The sequence below is a fragment of the Dendrobates tinctorius genome, unplaced genomic scaffold, assembly GCF_039654945.1.
Source record: "Dendrobates tinctorius isolate UK_male_01 unplaced genomic scaffold, ASM3965494v1 ptg000273l, whole genome shotgun sequence".
Lineage (NCBI taxonomy): Eukaryota > Metazoa > Chordata > Amphibia > Anura > Dendrobatidae > Dendrobates > Dendrobates tinctorius.
In genome coordinates, this window is record NW_027361940.1 from 1,930,391 (window position 1) to 1,951,781 (window position 21,391).

At 46.9% G+C, this 21,391-nt stretch overlaps 1 protein-coding gene across 1 annotated transcript in view; it reads left to right on the top strand.

Annotated features, from left to right (window-relative positions):
- FHIP1B (FHF complex subunit HOOK interacting protein 1B) overlaps positions 1-21,391 on the top strand; it is a 57,304-nt gene that overhangs the window by 26,389 nt on the left and 9,524 nt on the right. The window contains exons 2-9 of the mRNA XM_073559717.1: positions 8,706-8,974; positions 9,673-9,894; positions 11,903-12,295; positions 13,361-13,519; positions 13,618-13,704; positions 13,789-13,956; positions 14,159-14,238; positions 14,427-14,596. Of these exons, the coding sequence (XP_073415818.1) occupies positions 8,846-8,974; positions 9,673-9,894; positions 11,903-12,295; positions 13,361-13,519; positions 13,618-13,704; positions 13,789-13,956; positions 14,159-14,238; positions 14,427-14,596 (1,408 nt within the window). The 5' untranslated portion in view covers positions 8,706-8,845. The remainder of the gene's footprint in view (positions 1-8,705; positions 8,975-9,672; positions 9,895-11,902; positions 12,296-13,360; positions 13,520-13,617; positions 13,705-13,788; positions 13,957-14,158; positions 14,239-14,426; positions 14,597-21,391) is intronic.

A 21,391-nucleotide genomic window follows, 5' to 3' on the forward strand; every position in this document is an offset into this window, starting at 1 on the left:
TGGGGTATAATACAGGATGTAACTCAGGATCAGTAATGTATGTACACAGTGACTGCACCAGCAGAATAGTGAGTGCCGCTCTGGAGTATAATACAGGATGTAACTCAGGATCAGTAATGTAATGTATGTACACAGTGACTGCACCAGCAGAATAGTGAGTGCAGCTCTGGGGTATAATACAGGAGGTAACTCAGGATCAGTAATGTATGTACACAGTGACTGCACCAGCAGAATAGTGAGTGCAGCTCTGGAGTGTAATACAGGAGGTAACTCAGGATCAGTAATGTATGTACACAGTGACTGCACCAGCAGAATAGTGAGTGCAGCTCTGGAGTATAATACAGGAGGTAACTCAGGATCAGTAATGTATGTACACAGTGACTGCACCAGCAGAATAGTGAGTGCAGCTCTGGAGTGTAATACAGGAGGTAACTCGGGATCAGTAATGTATGTACACAGTGACTGCACCAGCAGAATAGTGAGTGCAGCTCTGGAGTATAATACAGGAGGTAACTCAGGATCAGTAATGTATGTACACAGTGACTGCACCAGCAGAATAGTGAGTGCAGCTCTGGAGTATAATACAGGAGGTAACTCAGGATCAGTAATGTAATGTATGTACACAGTGACTGCACCAGCAGAATAGTGAGTGCAGCTCTGGGGTATAATACAGGATGTAACTCAGGATCAGTAATGTAATGTATGTACGCAGTGACTGCACCAGCAGAATAGTGAGTGCAGCTCTGGGGTATAATACAGGATGTAACTCAGGATCAGTAATGTATGTACACAGTGACTGCACCAGCAGAATAGTGAGTGCAGCTCTGGGGTATAATACAGGAGGTAACTCAGGATCAGTAATGTATGTACACAGTGACTGCACCAGCAGAATAGTGAGTGCAGCTCTGGGGTATAATACAGGATGTAACTCAGGATCAGTAATGTATGTACACAGTGACTGCACCAGCAGAATAGTGAGTGCAGCTCTGGGGTATAATACAGGAGGTAACTCAGGATCAGTAATGTATGTACACAGTGACTGCACCAGCAGAATAGTGAGTGCCGCTCTGGGGTATAATACAGGATGTAACTCAGGATCAGTAATGTAATGTATGTACGCAGTGACTGCACCAGCAGAATAGTGAGTGCAGCTCTGGGGTATAATACAGGATGTAACTCAGGATCAGTAATGTATGTACACAGTGACTGCACCAGCAGAATAGTGAGTGCAGCTCTGGGGTATAATACAGGAGGTAACTCAGGATCAGTAATGTATGTACACAGTGACTGCACCAGCAGAATAGTGAGTGCAGCTCTGGGGTATAATACAGGATGTAACTCAGGATCAGTAATGTATGTACACAGTGACTGCACCAGCAGAATAGTGAGTGCAGCTCTGGGGTATAATACAGGAGGTAACTCAGGATCAGTAATGTATGTACACAGTGACTGCACCAGCAGAATAGTGAGTGCCGCTCTGGAGTATAATACAGGATGTAACTCAGGATCAGTAATGTAATGTATGTACACAGTGACTGCACCAGCAGAATAGTGAGTGCAGCTCTGGGGTATAATACAGGATGTAACTCAGGATCAGTAATGTATGTACACAGTGACTGCACCAGCACAATAGTGAGTGCAGCTCTGGAGTATAATACAGGAGGTAACTCGGGATCAGTAATGTATGTACACAGTGACTGCACCAGCAGAATAGTGAGTGCAGCTCTGGAGTATAATACAGGAGGTAACTCAGGATCAGTAATGTAATGTATGTACACAGTGACTGCACCAGCAGAATAGTGAGTGCAGCTCTGGAGTATAATACAGGATGTAACTCAGGATCAGTAATGTATGTACACAGTGACTGCACCAGCAGAATAGTGAGTGCAGCTCTGGGGTATAATACAGGTTGTAACTCATGATAAGTAATGTAATGTATGTACACAGTGACTGCACCAGCAGAATAGTGAGTGCAGCTCTGGGGTATAATACAGGATGTAACTCATGATAAGTAATGTAATGTATATACACAGTGCCTGCACCAGCAGAATAGTGAGTGCAGCTCTGGAGTATAATACAGGAGGTAACTCCGGATCATTAATGTATGTACACAGTGACTGCACCAGCAGAATAGGGAGTGCAGCTCTGGAGTATAATACAGGAGGTAACTCAGGATCAGTAATGTATGTACACAGTGACTGCACCAGCAGAATAGTGAGTGCAGCTCTGTGGTATAATGTAAGGTGTACAGTGATTCTGCTCTTAATCATTTGTATAGATATTGACAAAATAGTTCCTTTCTGATAAAGTAAGGATAGTCACTAAAGTCACTAAAATAACTTGAAACTGACACAAGTAATTGTCAATGTAAACTTACTGAATATCAATAATCAGGCTTTACTTGTCAATTTTGGCTCAATGGACAAGTTCTAAACAGACAACTTCCTGTCTCGGCCCTGAACTGATGATTGTTCTGTAATGTAATATTTTGCTGCACAACCTTTTGGGGTGATTGCTGCACTCAGATGATTTCAGTGCCTCCGTGAGTCTTCTGTCGTCATCCACGGGTATTTAAGCGTGTGCTCCTCGTGTCTCAGGTGAGGAGTCGTCTACTCCAGACTGCTGTTCTCGGCTCCATCCACAGACGTTCTTTTGGATTTAGTTCAGGGTCATAGAATCCTCTTCAGAAGAGTCCATTGCTCTTAGTTTTCTATGGTTTTCTCTGTGTTTTGGGTCATTATCAAATATGACATCTACAGAATGGGAGGAATTGAAATAAGTAACAGCTAGTGTGAAAAAGACTTGGATATACTAATAGATCATAGACTGCACATGAGTCAACAGTGTGATGCAGCAGCAAAAAAGGCAAACCTAATTCTAGGATGTATTAGGTGAAGCATACAGTCTAGATGACGTGAAGTCGTCATCGCCCTCTACTTCTCCTTGGTCAGGCCTCATCTGGAATACTGTGTCCTGTTCTGGTCTCCACATTGTAAAAAAGACATTGAAAAATTGTAGCAAGTTCAGAGAAGAGCGACCAAGATGGTGAGCGGACTGCAAACTATGTCCTACAAGGAACGGTTAAAGGATCTGGGAATGTTTAGTTACAAAAAAGAAGTCTAAGAGGAGACTTCATAGCTGTCTACAAATATCTGAAGGGGCTGTCACATTGTAGAAGGATCATCTTTGCACAAGGAAAGACTAGAAGCAATGGGATTAAACTGAAAGGGAGAAGATACCGATTAGATATTAGAAAAATCTTTTTGACAGGCGGTATCAAGAGGCGGTGAGTTCTCCTTCAGTGAAAGTTTTCAAACAGAGGCTGCACAGACTTCTGTCTGAGATGGTTTAGTGACCCCTGCAGGGGGTTGGACACAAGGACCCTGTAGGTCCCTTCCAACTCTAACATTCTAGAATTATCCTGTTGAAAGAACCAAGACCTGGGGCTCAGACCGAGCTTTCGAACTCTGGGCAGCACATTTCTCTCCAGGATGCTTAAATTGTGTGTCAGGTGCAGCCACCCAAGAACATCCCCGAGCTCCTCCATGTGTCAGACACAGCAGAGCCAGAATGTCTGAGCTCCTCCATGTGTCAGACACAGCAGAGCCAGAATGTCTGAGCTCCTCCATGTGTCAGACACAGCAGAGCCAGAATGTTTGAGCTCCTCCATGTGTCAGACACAGCAGAGCCAGAATGTTTGAGCTCCTCCATGTGTCAGACACAGCAGAGCCAGAATGTCTGAGCTCCTCCATGTGTCAGACACAGCAGAGCCAGAATGTTTGAGCTCCTCCATGTGTCAGACACAGCAGAGCCGGAATGTCTGAGCTCCTCCATGTGTCAGACACAGCAGAGCCGGAATGTCTGAGCTCCTCCATGTGTCAGACACAGCAGAGCTGGAATGTCTGAGCTCCTCCATGTGTCAGACACAGCAGAGCCGCCCCAGAACATCCCGAGCTCCTCCGTGCGTCGGATGCAGCCGAGCCGCCCCAGAACATCCCGAGCTCCTCCGTGCGTCGGATGCAGCCGCCCCAGAACATCCCGAGCTCCTCCGTGTGTCGGATGCAGCCGCCCCAGAACATCCCGAGCTCCTCCGTGCGTCGGATGCAGCCGCCCCAGAGCATTCCCGACCTCCTCCGTGCGTCGGATGAAGCCGCCCCAGAGCATTCCCGACCTCCTCCATGTTTCTCAGCAGGTGCAATGTTCTGTTCTTTGCTTCATTCTTGCATTTCTGAACAACATAGAGCTAATGTGATGCCATAAAGCTCCAGATCTGTCTCCTCCTCTACAGGATGTTCTCCCAGAACTTTGGAATTTGCCACAAAGCAGACTGACATTCACAGTCTGGCTTTTTATGATTTACTTTTGTAGTTTCTTCTTCGCCTGCCCTCCTTGAAGTCGTCTTTGTCCCTGATGGTGCCAGACGGTGCGATCTGACACTGATGGATCTCTGAGATCGCCTCTAACCTCTCTTGAAGTTCTGGGCTCTGTGGTTCCCATTCGTATCATTCGTCTCTTCAGTTTCTCTCCAGTTTTCCCTGTGCAGCCGCGTCCAGAGAGGTCCGCTACAGCCCCATAGGCCTGATACTTCTGCGTAATCTGTCCGGCTGTAGGAGACGTCTTGTAGCCTTTACCTAATGCTCTGTGTGAAAAACAAGGAAATCTTGTAGTTATGACACCTTTTCATAGCGAACAAAAATAGTAATTAATTGGGCATTGAAAGGTCTCGTAACTACAAGATTGTCTTGTGTTCCACATGGAGAGCATTATTTTTCACCTGACTAACACTGTACCAAACCCCTTTTTTCTTCTAGCCTTTACCTTATGTTTGTGTATAAAGTTCTGCGCTTTCTTCAGCTTTCTGTGCCCCACGTTCAGTGCAGACACGGGATGATGCCAGACAGCACAGTGACTACTTCTCTCCATGTAGTCACTGCTCCCAGGTTTGGAGACGCCTGTCATTGCTATTCCGTACATTGACTCTCGCTTGTCAGTGTGCAGTTATCTCGGTGACCGGTGTGGTTCTCCCTCTGCCAGTACCCCATCTGTGTGTATTGTGTGGGCTTCAGAGTAGATTCCCTTTCTTCTTGTGTCGCACATGGGTCCTGTGTTCCGGCTCAGAATATGGATGTGTTGGTCGCCTTTCTCCTGAGCTCTGTGTGGAGTCCTGGAGTATAACCCTCAGTATTCAGCACAGCACCCCTCCTCTGCTCTGCTGTACTTTCTATTTATTTCACACCAGTGTGGGGAGGGATGCTTCTCCCTGGTACAAAGGTCAGGAAATAATGGCCAACACACTCAGAGCCAGGAATGAATCCGTCTTCCTGCTGAGAAGTCATTGTCCACCCGTGTGCTGTGCCTCGTACCTCCTTCACATGACCTCTCCTCCAGCTGCATACCTGCCCTATTCTGTATGTATCCTCAGTGCCTCGTACCTCCTTCACATGACCTCTCCTCCAGCTGCATACCTGCCCTATTCTGTATGTATCCTCAGTGCCTTGTACCTCCTTCACATGACCTCTCCTCCAGCTGCATACCTGCCCTATTCTGTATGTATCCTCAGTGCCTCGTACCTCCTTCACATGACCTCTCCTCCAGCTGCATACCTGCCCTATTCTGTATGTATCCTCAGTGCCTCGTACCTCCTTCACATGACCTCTCCTCCAGCTGCATACCTGCCCTATTCTGTATCCTCTTTGCCTTGTACCTCCAGTTTTTTGTTGTTTTTTTTTCTGTGTGTGGAGGGGTAGTGCCACAGATAAGTCAATATTTTTGTGAGTGAGTAGCGTCAGTTTTGGGGGTGTCCTGCTGGGAGGTGTCATTGTTGGTACTATTTTTTGGGTATGTAAGCTGATATCAAGGATTTTATTGTTGAGGTGTGAGAGGAGTTTATTATTGGGGGAGGAGGGCGCGCTTCTTGCCAGGAGTTTGTTATTGGGGGAGGAGGGCGCGCCTCTTGCCAGGAGTTTATTGTTGGGGGAGGAGGGCGCGCCTCTTGCCAGGAGTTTATTGTTGGGGGAGGAGGGCACGCCTCTTGCCAGGAGTTTATTGTTGGGGGAGGAGGGCACGCCTCTTGCCAGGAGTTTATTATTGGGGGAGGAGGGCGCGCCTCTTGCCAGGAGTTTATTGTTGGGGGAGGAGGGTGCGCCTCTTGCCAGGAGTTTATTATTGGGGGGCGGAGGGCGCGCCTCTTGCCATGAGTTTATTGTTGGGGGAGGAGGGTGTGCCTCTTGCCAGGAGTTTATTATTGGGGGAGGAGGGTGCGCCTCTTGCCAGGAGTTTATTGTTGGGGGAGGAGGGTGTGCCTCTTGCCAGGAGCTTATTATTGGGGGCGGAGGGCGCGCCTCTTGCCAGGAGTTTATTATTGGGGGAGGAGGGTGTGCCTCTTGCCAGGAGTTTATTATTGGGGGAGGAGGGTGTGCCTCTTGCCAGGAGTTTATTATTGGGGGCGGAGGGCGCGCCTCTTGCCAGGAGTTTATTGTTGGGGGAGGAGGGTGCGCCTCTTGCCAGGAGTTTATTATTGGGGGAGGAGGGTGCGCCTCTTGCCAGGAGTTTATTATTGGGGGAGGAGGGCGCGCCTCTTGCCAGGAGTTTATTGTTGGGGGAGGAGGGTGTGCCTCTTGCCAGGAGTTTATTATTGGGGGCGGAGGGTGCGCCTCTTGCCAGGAGTTTATTGTTGGGGGAGGAGGGCGCGCCTCTTGCCAGGAGTTTATTGTTGGGGGGGAGGAGGGTGCGCTTCTTTCCAGGAGTTTATTATTGGGGGAGGAGGGCGCGCCTCTTGCCTGGAGCTTATTATTGGGGGAGGAGGGCGCGCCTCTTGCCAGGAGTTTATTGTTGGGGTCCCGGGGCTGTGGAGTCAGTAACCTCCGACTCCTCCCTAGATCCGGTCACTTCTCTCCTGGACCTGAATCGCAGCCCAGATTCTTCTCCACTAGAAGCCGAGATCTGATATCGGGAGCACAGCACACATATGTAGGACATTTCACAACTTTCCCCAATTATTATGAAACCATGCACAGCACTCCTGCCTTGTCCTACTGCACCCAATGTGTTATATACTCATATTGGGGTGACCGCCAGCTGGGGACCCCCTCTTATTTGCCTGTTTATTCCCCCATTAGTTATACTTGCTACTTTGGTATATTCCCACCTTCTATGGTGGGCTTGGCTCTTCGTGGGTGCTACCTTGTACTCTATGGATCTATGCACATGAACTTTTCTTGGCGCCTCCTTTTGGTCTGGACGTCTCTGGAAACCCGTGTGACCTATTTTGTATGTTTTGTCTCTTACCTTTGATTGCTATTTAATAAGATTCATGTTTTTTTTTTTTTTTTTTTATCCCTGGGTGCTCCACATTTCTCCTGGTCTCCCCTCATTATTCGGGGAGGTGCAGGCTGCCTATAACTATGGATGTGATTATAGTTACTCGTGATATCATCCCTCCATTTTGAGCCCGGTGTCTGGCTTTTCGGTATGGTCTGTGTGTGTGTGTGTGTGTGTGTGTGTGTGTGTGTGTGTGTGTGTGTGTGTGTGTGTATATATATATATTATATATATATATATACACTTCCTTTTGCATTTTTAAGTGTATGTTTCAATAACATTCATTAATGCATTACTATAGTTGGAGGACTTCCTCTTTTTGCTCTGCTCAGGTGTTTGGTGTTATCACGCTGCTCCTTATGATTTAGGGCACTTTTTGTTCTATATTGGGGAGGAAACTGCTGACCAAGACTGTACTGTGTGGAAGGGACTGCTGTCCAGGACTGTTGTGGGGGGGTGCAGTACTGCATTATCGGGATTGGCCAGGACTGTACTACGGTGGGGTGACTGCTTACCAGGACTGTACTGTTGGGGGGTGGGCAGGACTTTGGGGGGGTGCTGCTGCCTGGCCAGGACTGTATTGTGGCGGGGTGCTGCTGGCTGGCCAGGACTCTATTGTGGCGGGGTGCTGCTGGCTGGCCAGGACTCTATTGTTGGGGGGTGCTGCTGGCTGGCCAGGACTCTATTGTGGGGGGGTGCTGCTGGCTGGCCAGGACTCTATTGTGGGGGGGTGCTGCTGGCTGGCCAGGACTGTATTGTGGGGGGGTGCTGCTGGCTGGCCAGGACTGTATTGTGGGGGGGGTGCTGCTGGCTGGCCAGGACTGTATTGTGGGGGGGTGCTGCTGGCTGGCCAGGTCTGTATTGTGGGGGGGGTGCTGCTGGCTGGCCAGGACTGTATTGTGGGGGGGGTGCTGCTGGCTGGCCAGGACTGTATTGTGGGGGGGTGCTGCTGGCTGGCCAGGACTGTATTGTGGGGGGGTGCTGCTGGCTGGCCAGGACTGTATTGTGGGGGGGTGCTGCTGGCTGGCCAGGACTGTATTGTGGGGGGGTGCTGCTGGCTGGCCAGGACTGTATTGGGGGGTGCTGCTGGATGGCCAGGACTGTATTGTGGGGGGGTGCTGCTGGCTGGCCAGGACTGTATTGTGAGGGGGTGCTGCTGGCTGGCCAGGACTGTATTGTGGGGGGGTGCTGCTGGCTGGCCAGGACTGTATTGGGGGGTGCTGCTGGATGGCCAGGACTGTATTGTGGGGGGGTGCTGCTGGCTGGCCAGGACTGTATTGTGGGGGGGTGCTGCTGGCCAGGATTGTATTGTGTTTGGGGGGGGCAGTACTGCATTGCCGGACTCCTTGGGGCGATCTGTTTCTCATCTTGCCTTCTCTCCGCAGCTCGTGATTGCCGTGTGATGGCTCCTCCAACTCCACAGACGGGATGAGCAACGCCTCGTTATTTACTCTAATCTAGTGATGGGGTCCGGACCTCCCCACATCCAGTGACTCCTGACCCCCCCAGACCCTCATCCACAGCAATGAGTTGGCTCAGTAAGCTGAATCCCCGGGGGACGGGCACTAAGTCTGGGCGTAATGCCAGCCTGCAGCCGCAGGTCACCGCCGACCCCGAGACCTGCCTCATGGTGTTCAAGAACCACTGGTCCCAGGTGAGCCATGGGGGAGGGGCGAGGCATCATGTGATCACACACTGTATACAGGCGGCACTGTGACAGGAGAAGACCCCACTGCGCCAATCGTCTTCATGAGTCCTCCTGCAGACACAGGGACTGTATGTTGTCTGTTACCATGGAGACACACAGCTCTGCATGAGAGCTACAGGTACAGAACGGCAGGCGGCTTCTCATGGAGGCTATATTTGCATTGGAGCAATCATTGTTTGTGGAGATGGGATGTAAGGGTCTTCTGAGAAGGCAGGGTGTATTGTGGGGGCTCTGAGGACTCCATAATTTAGGCCACAAGCACATGAGAGGTGGGGGCGCTGTTTAGCTGGAGTGTATGGGAGTATTGGCTGCCGCCTGTGGTGGCATGAGGTACTGCATGTGGCAGAAAACTTGACTATACACAGTCGCCCCATGCTGACTGTCTCCTGACAGGTCTAAACTCTTCCATCTGTTCCTCTCTGCACATTTTAATGACCTCCATATCTGCAGACAGTGAATACTGGTGGGATTGGGGGTGATCTTCCCGAGATCTCTCATTATGAGCTGTGGAGGGAGTAAGCAGAGCGATGAGACTCCCCCAATAATAAGGCTTCATTTCGTAAAACGCCCCCTGTCCAGGAAACGGACGTCCTCGAGGGGCACAGTCCATCTCCTCCAGTGTCACCATACTTCTGTCTTGGCAGGTTCTCCGTATCTTGGAGCGACCTGGATCCTCCGACCGCGTGACCCCCGACGACCTGAGCTGCGTGCGGAATAACACCTACCAGATGCTGAGCCTACTGGCAGAAGAGCGCCCCCGGGAGGAGGAGGGCCCCGGGCCCATCCTGGGCTATGTGGCATCGGAGGGCATCCTGGAGCGGCTGCTGAGGTGGCATCTTCAGAGAGACTTCACCGAGGACAAGAAGGTGATACCATGCCGCTTGTGTACAACGAGGGGCGCTGCACAGGGGGTGGGGGGACCATCTGCACCTACCAGCCCATGAATACATTCCCAGTATCCGGGGACAGCGTGTGCCCCAGGGGGCCACCTTCAGACAGTGAATATCATACATCCGACCTGTGACTGCTGGGTGTATGATCGACAAGGGGCCCCGACCTGTGACTGCCGGGTGTGTGACGTATAAGGGCCCCCGACCTGTGATTGCCGGGTGTGTGACGTATAAGGGCCCCCGACCTGTGATTGCCGGGTGTGTGGCGTATGAGGGCCCCCGACCTGTGACTGCCGGGTGTGTGAGGTATTAGGGCCCCCGACCTGTGACTGCCGGGTGTGTGAGGTATAAGGGCCCCCGACCTGTGATTGCCGGGTGTGTGGCGTATGAGGGCCCCCGACCTGTGACTGCCGGGTGTGTGACGTATAAGGGCCCCCGACCTGTGACTGCCGCGTGTGTGACGTATAAGGGCCCCGACCTGTGACTGCCGGGTGTGTGACGGATAAGGGCCCCCGACCTGTGACTGCCGCGTGTGTGACGTATAAGGGCCCCGACCTGTGACTGCCGGGTGTGTGAGGTATAAGGGGCCCCGACCTGTGACTGCCAGGTGTGTGAGGTATAAGGGCCCCCGACCTGTGACTGCCGGGTGTGTGAGGTATAAGGGCCCCCGACCTGTGACTGCCGGGTGTATGACGGAGAAGGGGCCCCGATCTGTGACTGCCGGGTGTGTGACGGAGAAGGGCCCCCGACCTGTGACTGCTGGGAGTGTGAGGTATAAGGGCCCCCGACCTGTGACTGCCGGGTGTGTGAGGTATAAGGGCCCCCGACCTGTGACTGCCGGGTGTGTGAGGTATAAGGGCCCCCGACCTGTGACTGCCGGGTGTGTGAGGTATAAGGGCCCCCGACCTGTGACTGCCGGGTGTGTGACAGAGAAGGGGCCCCGACCTGTGACTGCCGGGTGTATGACGGAGAAGGGCCCCTGACCTGTGACTGCCGGGTGTATGACAGAGAAGGGGCCCCGACCTGTGACTGCCGGGTGTATGACGGAGAAGAGGCCCCGACCTGTGACTGCCGGGTGTCTGACGTATAAGGGCCCCCGACCTGTGACTGCCGGGTGTCTGACGTATAAGGGCCCCCGACCTGTGACTGCCGGGTGTGTGACGGAGAAGGGGCCCCGGCCTGTGACTGCCGGGTGTATGACGGAGAAGAGGCCCCAACCTGTGACTGCCGGGTGTGTGACGTATAAGGGGCCCCGACCTGTGACTGCCGGGTGTGTGACGGAGAAGAGGCCCCGACCTGTGACTGCCGGGTGTCTGACGTATAAGGGCCCCCGACCTGTGACTGCCGGGTGTGTGACGGAGAAGGGGCCCTGGCCTGTGACTGCCGGGTGTATGACGGAGAAGAGGCCCCAACCTGTGACTGCCAGGTGTGTGACCTATAAGGGGCCCCGACCTGGGACTGCCGGGTGTGTGACGTATAAGGGCCCCCGACCTGGGACTGCCGGGTGTGTGACGTATAAGGGCCCCCGACCTGTGATTGCTGGGTGTGTGACGGAGAAGGGGCCCTGACTTGTGACTGCCGGGTGTGTGACTGAGAAGGGGCCCTGACCAGTGACATGCCGGGTGTGTGACGTATAAGGGCCCCCGACCTGTGACATGCCAGGTGTGTGACGTATAAGGGCCCCCGACCTGTGACATGCCGGGTGTGTGACGTATAAGGGCCCCCGACCTGTGACATGCCGGGTGTGTGACGTATAAGGGCCCCCGACCTGTGACATGCCGGGTGTGTGACGGGGAAGGGGCCCCGACCTGTGATTGCTGGGTGTCTGACGGAGAAGGGGCCCCGACCTGGGACTGCTGGGTGTGTGACGGGGGCGGGGCCCCGACCTGTGATTGCTTGGTGTGTGACGGAGAAGGGGCCCTGACCTGTGACTGCCGGGGGGGGGGGCTACGCGGTGCAGTGTTAACTCTTTCCTCTCTCCCAGGTGGAGCAGTTGAAGCTGTATGAGATGTTGATCAGCCAGTCGCGCCAGCCTCTCCTGCGTTACCAGCCGGTGCTGCGGCCCCTGGTCACTCTCCTGGGCTCCTTCTCCCCGGGACCCGCCTCGCCGGTGCTGGAAAACAACCTGGTCCTGCTGCTGAATCAGCTGTGCGTGTCACTGGCGCGGGAGCCCTCCACCCTAGAGCTCTTCTTCCAGGACCCCACAGGGCAGGAAGGAGCTGCTAACCTCCTCATCTTCTCACTGCTGGTGCCCTTCATCCACCACGAGGGGCTGATCGGCCAGCAGGCCCGCGACGCTCTGCTGCTCATCATGGCCATGTCCTCGGATAACCCCATCATGGCGCGATACATCACCGAGAACTCCTTCTTCTGCCCCGTAAGTGATTACTTCCCCATAGCTGGATCTCTCAGTTGTGGTTGCTGCGGCTCCTCACAGTGTGACGCCCGGTGGTGGCTGCTGCTGCGGCTCCTCACAGTGTGACGCCCGGTGGTGGCTGCTGCTGCGGCTCCTCACAGTGTGACGCCCGGTGGTGGCTGCTGCTGCGGCTCCTCAGTGTGACGCCCGGTGGTGGCTGCTGCGTCTCCTCACAGACAGTGTGACGCCCGATGCTGGCTGCTGCGGCTCCTCACAGACAGTGTGACGCCCGATGCTGGCTGCTGCGGCTCCTCACAGACAGTGTGACGCCCGATGCTGGCTGCTGCGGCTCCTCACAGACAGTGTGACGCCCGATGCTGCCTGCTGCGGCTCCTCACAGACAGTGTGACGCCCGATGCTGGCTGCTGCGGCTCCTCACAGACAGTGTGACGCCCGGTGCTGGCTGCTGCTGCGTCTCCTCTTCTTCACCCGTCGGCTCTGTGTACTGAGGATGTTTAAGCCGCCGTTGGTTTCTGGTGCCCGCTGCCTGCACTACAGGTGTAGCGGGCGCTGTGGTCTCCTCAGATCCCCAGCGCCCCTTGTGACTTCTGACATGTCATGGTCATGTTGGAGACACTATTCCTGGAAGTTTCCAGCAGGGATGGGGTTAATGTGCAGCCTGTGCCCCGGAGGGGGGTGATGCCACACTGGCAATTACATGTGTGAGCATAGAAGGGAATGCAGCCGCTCCCTGTCAGCGGCTGCTGGCCCGGGGCCACGTCTGTCCTGCTTCTGCCTGCATTGCCTGGCCTGAGCGAGTGCTGAATCACTGTGTAAGCTGACACCGGCCCCAGCACAAATCTCACCAGGCGGCTGCTGGGCCAGCCCGGTGCTGTGTGAATCCTGCACCACCGCCGCCATCTGGTGTATCACCTGTGCCACCGCCGCCCCCTGGTGTATGACCAGTGTATCACCTGTGCCACGGCCGCCCCCTGGTCTATGACCTGTGTAACACCTGTGCCACGGCCGCCCCCTGGTGTATGACCAGTGTATCACCTGACTTCTTCATCTTCTCTCCCCTCCCAGATCCTGGCCACTGGGCTGAGCGCTCTGTACTCCTCTCTGCCTCGTAAGATAGAAGTGCGCGGGGACGACTGGCACTTCTTGCGGCGAGAGGACTGGATCGGTGTCTCTTCCCTTGTCCTGTTCATGAATTCCCTTGAATTCTGTAACGCAGTCGCTCAGGTCAGTGTGCGGTCAGTGCTTCTTCCCCCTCTGCGGCCCCTGCCGACGGCCGCGCCTTCCCCCTCCACAGCCACTCTGATCCTTTCTTCTGCCCGCAGGTGGCTCATCCTCTGGTCCAGAACCAGCTGGTGGAGTACATACACAATGGCTTCCTGGTGCCGGTGATGGGGCCTGCGTTGCACAAGGTGAGTGTGTGGGGGATCTGGGAATAGCACAGGATCATGTCGTCTGCTCCCGACCCCTCGGTAAATCCTGCCCATCGCCCCCAGACTTCCATCGAGGAGATGATCGCCAGCACCGCCTACCTGGAGCTCTTCCTGCGCAGCATCAGTGAAACGGCGCTACTGAAAACCTTCCTGAGATTCATCCTGCTGCATCGGCACGACAGCGCCACCATCCTCCACACCCTGATCAGCCGCATCGCCAGCAACTCCCGGGTGAGCCGGTCTCCTGTGCACTGATACATTGTAGCAAAACGTCAGCAGATTTGGGCTGTGGATGCTTATACCACAGGATGGTCCAGACTGGAGCCTATTGTAACAAACCCTCAGCTGTAAGGTTTAGGAGATCTCCCGTCAGGGCGGGGATATGTTGTAGTGACATAACCACTCATGCTCCTCTGCCGTCTCATTCCTGCAGCTCTGCATGGTGTCTCTGACCCTGTTCCGTACTCTGCTCAACCTGAACTGCGAGGATGTCCTGCTGCAGCTGCTGCTCAGGTAGGTGGGGTCCGGGGGTAAAAGGGGGACAGCCCAGAAACACGTGTACTGAGTACACCCAGACCTGACCCTCCCCACCGTCTCTACATCGTGTCTTATCCTCCAGTCACCTCCAGAGCTGCACTCACTATTCTGCTGTCGCTGCACATCTTGGAAACGTTCACAGTCTGTTATTTGTCTGTTCACAGGTATCTCATCCCCTGCAATCACGTGATGCTGAGCCAGAGAAGAGCAGTGAAGGATCTGGACTTGTACTCAAAGACGGCGGATAAGTTCCTGTCCCTCATCCCAAAATGTTGCAAAAAGGACAGTTTGTTATCACAGGAAAGAGAAGAAGAGCACGCCACATGGACTAAAGGTAAGAAAAACATGAATATTACTGCTATAATACTGCCCCTATGTACAAGAATATAACTACTATAATACTGCCCCCTATGTACAAGAATATAACTACTATAATACTGCTCCTATGTACAAGAATATAACTACTATAATACTGCCCCCTATGTACAAGAATATAACTACTATAATACTGCCCCCTATGTACAAGAATATAACTACTATAATACTGCCCCTATATACAAGAATATAACTACTATAATACTGCCCCCTATGTACAAGAATATAACTACTATAATACTGCCCCTATATACAAGAATATAACTACTATAATACTGCTCCTATATACAAGAATATAACTACTATAATACTGCCCCTATGTACATAATATAACTACTATAATACTGCCCCCTATATACAAGAATATAACTACTATAATACTGCCGCTATGTACAAGAATATAACTACTATAATACTGCCCCCTATATACAAGAATATAACTACTATAATACTGCTCCTATATACAAGAATATAACTACTATAATACTGCCCCTATATACAAGAATATAACTACTATAATACTGCCCCTATATACAAGAATATAACTACTATAATACTGCTCCTATATACAAGAATATAACTACTATAATACTGCCCATATATACAAGAATATAACTACTATAATACTGCCCCTATGTACAAGAATATAACTACTATAATACTGCCCCTATATACAAGAATATAACTACTATAATACTGCTCCTATATACAAGAATATAACTACTATAATACTGCCCCTATATACAAGAATATAACTACTATAATACTGCTCCTATATACAAGAATATAACTACTATAATACTGCTCCTATATACAAGAATATAACTACTATAATACTGCCCCTATATACAAGAATATAACTACTATAATACTGCCCCTATATACAAGAATATAACTACTATAATACTGCTCCTATATACAAGAATATAACTACTATAATACTGCCCCTATATACAAGAATATAACTACTATAATACTGCCCCTATATACAAGAATATAACTACTATAATACTGCTCCTATGTACAAGAATATAACTACTATAATACTGCCCCCTATGTACAAGAATATAACTACTATAATACTGCCCCCTATGTACAAGAATATACTATAATACTGCCCCTATATACAAGAATATAACTACTATAATACTGCTCCTATATACAAGAATATAACTACTATAATACTGCCCCTATATACAAGAATATAACTACTATAATACTGCCCCTATATACAAGAATATAACTACTATAATACTGCCCCCTATGTACAAGAATATAACTACTATAATACTGCTCCTATATACAAGAATATAACTACTATAATACTGCCCCTATATACAGGAATATAACTACTATAATACTGCCCCCTATGTACAAGAATATAACTACTATAATACTGCTCCTATATACAAGAATATAACTACTATAATACTGCCCCTATGTACAAGAATATAACTACTATAATACTGCCCCTATATACAAGAATATAACTACTATAATACTGCCCCTATATACAAGAATATAACTACTATAATACTGCTCCCTATATACAAGAATATAACTACTATAATACTGCCCCTATATACAAGAATATAACTACTATAATACTGCCCCTATATACAAGAATATAACTACTATAATACTGCTCCTATATACAAGAATATAACTACTATAATACTGCCCCTATATACAAGAATATAACTACTATAATACTGCCCCTATGTACAAGAATATAACTACTATAATACTGCCCCTATATACAAGAATATAACTACTATAATACTGCTCCTATATACAAGAATATAACTACTATAATACTGCCCCTATATACAAGAATATAACTACTATAATACTGCTCCTATATACAAGAATATAACTACTATAATACTGCCCCTATATACAAGAATATAACTACTATAATACTGCCCCTATATACAAGAATATAACTACTATAATACTGCTCCTATGTACAAGAATATAACTACTATAATACTGCCCCCTATGTACAAGAATATAACTACTATAATACTGCCCCCTATGTACAAGAATATACTATAATACTGCCCCTATATACAAGAATATAACTACTATAATACTGCTCCTATATACAAGAATATAACTACTATAATACTGCCCCTATATACAAGAATATAACTACTATAATACTGCTCCTATATACAAGAATATAACTACTATAATACTGCCCCCTATGTACAAGAATATAACTACTATAATACTGCTCCTATATACAAGAATATAACTACTATAATACTGCCCCTATATACAGGAATATAACTACTATAATACTGCCCCCTATGTACAAGAATATAACTACTATAATACTGCTCCTATATACAAGAATATAACTACTATAATACTGCCCCTATGTACAAGAATATAACTACTATAATACTGCCCCTATATACAAGAATATAACTACTATAATACTGCCCCTATATACAAGAATATAACTACTATAATACTGCTCCCTATATACAAGAATATAACTACTATAATACTGCTCCCTATATACAAGAATATAACTACTATAATACTGCTCCTATATACAAGAATATAACTACTATAATACTGCCCCTATGTACAAGAATATAACTACTATAATACTGCCCCTATATACAAGAATATAACTACTATAATACTGCTCCTATGTACAAGAATATAACTACTATAATACTGCCCCTATGTACAAGAATATAACTACTATAATACTGCCCCTATGTACAAGAATATACAGTCATATGTAAAAGTTTGGACACCCCTATTAATGTTAACCTTTTTTCTTTATAACAATTTTGGTTTTTGCAACAGCTATTTCAGTTTCATATATCTAATAACTGATGGACTCAGTTATATTTCTGGATTCAAATGAGGTTTATTGTACTAACAGAAAATGGGCAATCTGCATTTTAATAAAATTTGACCGGTGCAAAAGTATGGGCACCTCAACATAAAAGTGACATTAATATTTCGTAGATCCTCCTTTTACAAAAATAACAGCCTCTAGTCGCTTCCTGTAGCTATTAATGAGTTCCTGGATCCTGGATGAAGGTATTTGTGACCATTCCTGTTTACAAAACAATTCCAGTTCAGTTAAGTTTGATGGTCGCCGAGCATGCACAGCCCGCATCAAATCATCCCACAGATGTTCAATGATATTCAGGTCTGGGGACTGGGATGGCCATTCCAGAACATTGTAATTGTTCCTCTGCATGAATGCCTGAGTAAATTTGGAGCGGTGTTTTGGATCATTATCTTGCTGAATTATCCATCCCCTGTGTAACTTCAACTTCGTCACTGATTCTTGCACATTATTGTCAAGAATCTGCTGATACTGAGTTGAATCCATGCGACCCTCAACTTTAACAAGATTCCCGGTGCCGGCATTGGCCACTCAGCCCCAAAGCATGATGGAACCTCCACCAAATTTTACTGTGGGTAACCAGTGTTTTACTTGGAATGCTGTGTTTTTTAGCCTCCATGCATAACGCCTTTTTGTATGACCAAACAACTCAATATTTGTTTCATCAGTCCACAGGATCTTCTTCCAAAATGTAACTGGCTTGTCCAAATGTGCTTTTGCAGACCTCAGGCGACTCTGTTTGTGGCGTGCTTGCAGAAACTGCTTCTTTCGCATCACTCTCCCATACAGCTTCTCCTGGTGCAAAGTGCGCTGTATTGTTGACCGATGCACAGTGACACCATCTGCAGCAAGATGATGCTGCCGGTCTTTGGAGGTGGTCTGTGGATTGTCCTTGACTGTTCTCACCATTCTTCTTCTCTGCCTTTCTGATATTTTTCTTGGCCTGCCACTTCTGGGCTTAACAAGAACTGTACCTGTGTTCTTCCATTTCCTTACTATGTTCCTCACAGTGGAAACTGACAGGTTAAATCTCTGAGACAACTTTTTGTATCCTTCCCCTGAAAAGCTATCTTTGTTTTCAGATCATTTGAGAGTTGTTTTGAGGAGCCCATGATGCCACTCTTCATAGGAGAATCAAATAGGAGAACTACTAGCAAGTGGCCACCTCAAATACCTTTTCTCATGATTTGATACACCTGGCTATGAAGTTCAAAGCTCAAAGAGGTTACAAAACCAATTTAGTGCTTCAGGAAGTCAGTAAAAAGTAGTTAGGAGTGTTCAAATCAAGAAAATGATAAGGGGGCCCATACTTTTGCACCGGTCAAATTTTGTTTAAATGCAGATTGCACATTTTCTGTTAGTAAAATAAACCTCATTAGAATCCAGAAATATAACTGAGTCCATCAGTTATTAGATATGTGAAACTGAAATAGCTGCTGCAAAAACCAAAATTGTTATAAAGAAAAAAGGTTAACATTAATAGGGGTGCCCAAACTTTTACATATGACTGTAACTACTATAATACTGCCCCTATGTACAAGAATATAACTACTATAATACTGCCCCCTATGTACAAGAATATAACTACTATAATACTGCTCCTATGTACAAGAATATAACTACTATAATACTGCCCCCTATGTACAAGAATATAACTACTATAATACTGCTCCTATGTACAAGAATATAACTACTATAATACTGCTCCTATGTACAAGAATATAACTACTATAATACTGCCCAATATGTACAAGAATATAACTACTATAATACTGCCCAATATGTACAAGAATATAACTACTATAATACTGCCCAATATGTACAAGAATATAACTACTATAATACTGCCCAATATGTGCAAGAATATAACTACTATAATACTGCCCCTATGTACAAGAATATAACTACTATAATACTGCCCCCTATGTACAAGAATATAACTACTATAATATTGCTCCTATATACAAGAATATAACTACTATAATACTGCCCCTATGTACAAGAATATAACTACTATAATACTGCTCCTATGTACAAGAATATAACTACTATAATACTGCTCCTATGTACAAGAATATAACTACTATAATACTGCTCCTATGTACAAGAATATAACTACTATAATACTACCCCTGTGTACAAGAATATAACTACTATAATACTACCCCTGTGTACAAGAATATAACTACTATAATACTACCCCTATGTACAAGAATATAACTACTATAATACTGCCCCTATGTACAAGAATATAACTACTATAATACTACCCCTGTGTACAAGAATATAACTACTATAATACTGCTCCTATATACAAGAAAATAACTACTATAATACTGCCCCCTATGTACAAGAAAATAACTACTATAATACTGCCCCCTATGTACAAGAATATAACTACTATAATACTGCCCCTATGTACAAGAATATAACTACTATAATACTGCCCCCTATGTACAAGAATATAACTACTATAATACTGCCCAATATGTACAAGAATATAACTACTATAATACTGCCCCCTATGTACAAGAATATAACTACTATAATACTGCCCCCTATGTACAAGAATATATCTACTATAATACTGCCCCTATATACAAGAATATAACTACTATAATACTGCCCCTATGTACAAGAATATAACTACTATAATACCGGCCCCTATGTACAAGAATATAACTACAATAATACCGCCCCCTATGTACAATAATATAACTACTATAATACTACCCCTGTGTACAATAATATAACTACTATATTCTTGTACATAGGAGCAGTATTATAGTAGTTATATTCTTGTACATATAATACTGCCCCTAACTACTATAATACTGCTCCTATGTATAAGAATATAACTACTATAATACTGCCCCTATGTACAAGAATATAACTACTATAATACTGCCCCCTATGTACAAGAATATAACTACTATAATACTGCTCCTATGTACAAGAATATAACTACTATAATACTGCCCCTATATACAAGAATATAACTACTATAATACTGCCCCTATATACAAGAATATAACTACTATAATACTGCCCCTATATACAAGAATATAACTACTATAATACTGCCCCTATATACAAGAATATAACTACTATAATACTGCCCCTATATACAAGAATATAACTACTATAATACTGCCCCTATATACAAGAATATAACTACTATAATACTGCCCCTATATACAAGAATATAACTACTATAATACTGCCCCCTATGTACAAGAATATAACTACTATAATACTGCCCCCTATGTACAAGAATATATCTACTATAATACTGCCCCCTATGTACAAGAATATATCTACTATAATACTGCCCCCTATGTACAAGAATATAACTACTATAATACTGCCCAATATGTACAAGAATATAACTACTATAATACTGCCCAATATGTACAAGAATATAACTACTATAATACTGCCCAATATGTACAAGACTATAACTACTATAATACTGCCCCCTATGTACAAGAATATAACTACTATAATACTGCCCCCTATGTACAAGAATATATCTACTATAATACTGCCCCCTATGTGCAAGAATATAACTACTATAATACTGCCCAATATGTACAAGAATATAACTACTATAATACTGCCCCCTATGTACAAGAATATATCTACTATAATACTGCCCAATATGTACAAGAATATAACTACTATAATACTGCCCAATATGTACAAGAATATAACTACTATAATACTGCCCAATATGTACATGAATATAACTGCTATAATACTGCCCAATATGTACATGAATATAACTGCTATAATACTGCCCCTATATACAAGAATATAACTACTATAATACTGCCCCTATGTACAAGAATATAACTACTATAATACCGGCCC